The sequence below is a fragment of the Oncorhynchus clarkii genome, chromosome 33, assembly GCF_045791955.1.
Source record: "Oncorhynchus clarkii lewisi isolate Uvic-CL-2024 chromosome 33, UVic_Ocla_1.0, whole genome shotgun sequence".
NCBI lineage: Eukaryota > Metazoa > Chordata > Actinopteri > Salmoniformes > Salmonidae > Oncorhynchus > Oncorhynchus clarkii.
Genome location: NC_092179.1, coordinates 38,602,721 through 38,608,442, shown reverse-complemented (window position 1 = coordinate 38,608,442; position 5,722 = coordinate 38,602,721). Strand labels below are relative to the sequence as shown.

The window sequence follows — 5,722 nt, the reverse complement described above, 5'->3', positions numbered from 1 at the left end:
ATTACCATGAGAAGGGAAGGGTTCAGGTCAGTCTGGTTAGTGTTTATATATATATATATATATATATATTACAATGAGATGGGAAGGGTTCAGGTCAGTCTGGTTAGTGTTTATATATATATATATATATATATATATTACAATGAGAAGGGAAGGGTTCAGGTCAGTCTGGTTAGTGTTTATATATATATATATATATATATATTACAATGAGAAGGGAAGGGTTCAGGTCAGTCTGGTTAGTGTTTATATATATATATATATATATATATATATATATATATATATTACAATGAGAAGGGAAGGGTTCAGGTCAGTCTGGTTAGTGTTTATATATATATATATATATATATATATATATTACAATGAGAAGGGAAGGGTTCAGGTCAGTCTTGTTAGTGTTTATATATATATATATATATATATTACAATGAGAAGGGAAGGGTTCAGGTCAGTCTTGTTAGTGTTTATATATATATACATATATATTACAATGAGGAGGGAAGGGTTCAGGTCAGTCTTGTTAGTGTTTATATATATATACATATATATTACAATGAGAAGGAAAGGGTTCAGGTTGGTCTTGTTTATGTCTTTTAAACCATGATAATATGAAACATGTTCAGGGATTAAAGTGTGTTTGACTAAATGTTCTAGAACAAAGAGGAAGAGAGAATCCAAAATGTGGTTCCCATTCATATCACATTTGACCAATCATGACAAGTAAAAACCAATCTACTTGTGAAGTGAGAACCCATGTTATAATTGATTTGTTGTGATGTTTCTTTTTGTTAAAACTATAAACTTTGTTTTAGTTTAGTCCATGAATTAATGTTGAATCCTGTTGGGTGTTCCCCACTCTTTTTGTAAACCCTTGTGCACATATTCTTAGCTCAGGAATGTCCCAGAGCGGTCCATCATCAGATCAAATGGCTTCAACTAACAAAAAGATGAAAACACCTGAACCTCATAATACCAAGGTCAGTATAATGTTTAGAACACATTTCTAATCAATCAAGAAGTAATTGTTTATTATATTGATAACGACTATCAGGTTTTAACACGTTTAAAAATCCTTGGAATACAGAAATGTTATGGGGCACAATTTATTATAATTTAACCAGACAAACATAATATTTATAAAGATTAGTAACATTCTTTATAAATTTCTCCACAGGAAGAACACTGTCACCGATTATCCTTTTCTAGCGGAGACTCAGGCCTGACAGATAAAGGGGAAATCACCTGTACCAAACCTGGTAAAATAATAGAAGTTCTCAAAAGAAATGAGATCTTCTGTAAACTAATGAAAAAGGTGAAGGGGAGAGAAGTTGTCATTGTGAATAAAAAAGGGGCCATAGCCGAGCACTTTCCATGTTGCTTAATTAAGAAAGATGAGCCCCTCGTTATATTCACTTTCCCTAAATCTAAAACATCGGCCATAGATGAGAAAAGGGAACTTGCACAGGGAAAAGAACTTGCACAGGGAAAAGAACAGCAAAAATCCACATTTGTCACATTCTTAGTTGTGACAGAAGCTGGGCAATATACCCCAATTAAAGAGCTACTTAAAAAACAAAAACTTCATAAATTTGGCCCTCTGTGTATCTATGCAAAAATTGGGGATACAGTCAAGTCAGCTTTGGAATCAGATGGGCGCTTCTCAGACATAGTGTCTGAAAAGTCATGTGTACTCTGTGAGGTACCTCAAAAACACGCATGTATTACTGCATCCACTGTAGTAAACAACATAAAAGATCGCACATTTCAAATTACTCTAACGGAACCGAGAAAAAAAAAAGTGAATGACACCAAAAAATCTAAGATTTCCGACACAGGAATCAAATCTGAGGGTGACACCACACAACCCTCTCAGTTCAACCCAAGTTCAACATCAGAGGAGGGGCCCTCTCAGTCCAACTCAAGTGCAACATCAGAGGAGGGGCCCTCTCAGTCCAACTCAAGTTCAACATCAGAGGAGGGGCCCTCTCAGTCCAACTCAAGTGCAACATCAGAGGAGGGGCCCTCTCAGTCCAACTCAAGTGCAACATCGGAGGAGGGGCCCTCTCAGTCCAACTCAAGTGCAACATCGGAGGAGGGGCCCTCTCAGTCCAACTCAAGTGCAACATCGGAGGAGGGGCCCTCTGTGGGAAATATGACACAGGAGCGACAGGAAATACAGGCAAATAAGAAACAAAAATACATTCCCATGCCAGATTCTAGGGAAATTCAGCAGATCTTATGCGACCAGTTTAAACGTTTACAAGATCACATGAAGAGTAGGTATCCACAGGGGAAATCTGAGTCTGAAGTGATAGAGTTGATGAGGGAGGAATTTGGTAAGAAACCGGTGGGTTTTACTGAAGTGTACAGGTTAACAGAGCTGGCAGAAGTGACCACCTCAGTCTGTAAGGTCGAACACGAATTCATCGAAGGAACAGGTTTCCTGCTGTTCGATAACTTCATCCTGACAAATGGTCATTTGTTCAAGGATAAAGATGTACTTCAGGGAAAGACACTGTCGGTTCCCACAACTGTCACGTTTAATTTTGACAACCCACTTGGATCAGGTCAGTGGAAGGTAAATGTTAAACCAGAAGTGGTTGCCCTCCAATATGGAGTTGATAGGTGGGGGCGTCAGGTTGACTATGCCATACTGGAGTTGAGTACCCCATTAAAAGGCTATAAGTTTCCTCCAGGTGTCCTTCAGAAGTATGGCCCAGTCCCTCAGACAGGTGGGATCTACATCGTTGGCCATCCAGATGGAGGCGTTAAAAAGATGGACTACACGACCATAATAGAGGTGGAACAAAGAAATGCAGCTCAGATCAAACATTTAGGAGAGAACGAGAGCTCCATCATGTCAATCAAAGAAAGCATTTTGGGTGATGAGTTGGACAAAGAGTTTCATGAGCAGATAATGCAGGGGAATCTGAATGTGCTGACCTATAACACCTTCTGCTTTAATGGAGCCTCTGGGTCTCCGGTTATAAATCCCAGTCATTGTCAAGTAATTAATGGCATCCCAGTATATGGCTGCCAGGTGATTGCCATGCATACTGGTGGCTTTTTGTACAAATGTAAGGAAACTCAAGAAACTCAGAGTGTGATTGAATATGCAATCCCTCTCAGGACCATTCTAGAAAACGTATTGGTCTATTTGGTGGACACAAACAATGTTCAAATGTTGGCAAGATTCACCGATGTTGCCATGGAAAACCCACATCTGTTTGAGCTCATCGAGATGACACACACTAACCCTAACCCCTAACCCCTAACCCTAACCCCTAACCCCTAACCCTAACCCTTATCATCGAGATGACACACACAGTGCAGCCTGGATACTCTGATATCCTTGACGGAATATGGAAGGCAATATCAAAAAGTCGTAAAAGAGATGAGATGCAGAAATTGATCATTGAAATAAGTGTAGGTACATCAAGGATCGAATTGAGGTGCTGAACTGTGTTTTAACAGAAGTTAGGGCGGCTGTGGATGTCACCTGTGTGTTGGGAAGCATCTTTAGGACATTTAAATGAAAAAAATAATGCTTTTATTGTCACACACACAGCAGATATGTGCAGTGAAATGGATTGTTTTACAGGGTCAGCCATAGTAGTACCGCTGGAGCAAAAAAAAAGACAGATTTGTCACCTTTATTATTTGACCCAGTGACCTTTCAGTTGCTAGCCCAACACTCTAACCTCTAGGCTACCCGCGCGTCCCCTTCGCTCATTTGCAACTGTAGACGTAAGCTATAGAGGGATATGGTGATGTGGCCATATTATTTAGGAAAGCCACGGTATCACATATCATCACTGTCCGGGTGAAAACCTCTCGTCCCTAAAACACACTTTTCAGGATATTGAAGAAGAAGAAGAAAAACGGCCATATTTTACACATTGAACAAACATTACATTTCAAAACTACTGAAGATATCTTGTATACATTTTTATTTGTCCTAGAGTCATGAAATGTTCCACCTACATTGAGGAAAGTTACTGCTTTCAATATACATATAAAATGAAATGAAAAATGGGAGTTACAAAGGTTTTCATCAGACAAATGACAACACATTGAATAGACTGCAGATGTTTACTTTGTAATGCAGCGATAAGGTAGAAGAAGAGCCAATGCTGTATCATGAATAATAGTGACTGGTAAAGGGGAATGGAAACATCCCCCCGGTAATCTCCTCTGGACAGAACTTCATAACAGAGTGTACAGACTCATCAAAAGATACAGGTTTGACACACTGGGTTGAACAAATCACAGTTTTGGTATATTGATTACGGTGAATCATTATTCGTTGTTTTTTTTATTTTTTACTCATGTTGAATTCAATCATTGTTTTGTCTTGAATTAATATGTTGTATCCTATCCTTTATTATTTCATAGAGAATATCTTGCTTTGTTAGATTAGTACACTTTTAAATACTTTACTGATTGTATTGTACAGAGAGCAGGACTGCCCTGTCTCTCTCTCTAGACCTTGTTATTAGCAGGACTGCCCTGTCTCTCTCTCTAGACCTTATTATTAGCAGGACTGCCCTGTCTCTCTCTCTCTCTAGACCTTATTATTAGCAGGACTGCCCTGTCTCTCTCTCTCTCTAGACCTAGTTGTTGAGCTCTATAGGTCATTTAGACTATTAAACTTTACATTGAGATTGTGGTGTAGAAGTGGGGAAAACCGTAAGGTGTTAGATCACCTGTTTGGGTTTATTACGTTGTGTTTATACAGGCAGTCCAATTATGATCTTTTCATTCACTAATTGGTATTTTGACCAATCAGATCAGCTCTTTTGCAAATAATTAGTTACTAGATCTGAATTGGTCTGCTTGTGTAAACACAACCTATGAAGTGTATCCAGTGAGCTCTGTGCGTTTCAGAAATAAACACTGCTAACTTGTAGCTTGTTGCTGTTTGAATCTTTCTTGCTGAGAAATACTTTTCTTACTTAGAAGACATACCTTCACATTAGAATGGGCACATTATGTTCATTGCAGTACATAAATATCAGTTGGATATTGTGAATATGATTCAGTTCATTCAAAGGAAAAAGAACATGACCCACAAATGTGGACATTATTTTTTTTCTCACCTTTATTTAACCGGGTAATAACCAGGTAATAACCAGGTAAGGCAATAAATAGGCTATAGTGGTGAAATAATTACAATTTAGCAGTTAAACACTGGAGCATCTTTATGTCATCTTTAATTGACTCCCAACTATTTGAAAAATACTATTTTTTTTAGAGTAGACAATCAAAGTATAATTCTGTATTTCATGATGTTTAATGAACCAATGACAGATGTAGAGTTGATGATTTACCAACCCTCTCTTTGATGTAAGATGGTCAGCACTAAACAGTACAGACAGACAATGGATGGTCAGCACTAAACAGTACAGACAGACAATGGATGGTCAGCACTAAACAGTACAGACAGACAGACAATGGATGGTCAGCACTAAACAGTACAGACAGACAATGGATGGTCAGCACTAAACAGTACAGACAGACAGACAATGGATGGTCAGCACTAAACAGTACAGACAGACAGACAATCGATGGTCAGCACTAAACAGTACAGACAGACAGACAATGGATGGTCAGCACTAAACAGTACAGACAGACAGACAATGGATGGTCAGCACTAAACAGTACAGACAGACAGACAATGGATGGTCAGCACTAAACAGTACAGACAGACAATGGATGG

At 38.6% G+C, this 5,722-nt stretch overlaps 1 protein-coding gene across 1 annotated transcript; it reads left to right on the top strand.

Moving 5' to 3' along the window:
* The first annotated feature begins 703 nt into the window (after positions 1-703).
* LOC139392986 (serine protease FAM111A-like) lies at positions 704-3,271 on the top strand. Its single transcript, XM_071141294.1, has 2 exons — positions 704-980; positions 1,178-3,271. The coding sequence occupies exons 1-2, from the start codon at positions 900-902 to the stop codon at positions 3,269-3,271; spliced, it is 2,175 nt and encodes a 724-aa protein (XP_070997395.1). The 5' UTR covers positions 704-899.
* The last annotated feature ends 2,451 nt before the right edge of the window (positions 3,272-5,722 follow it).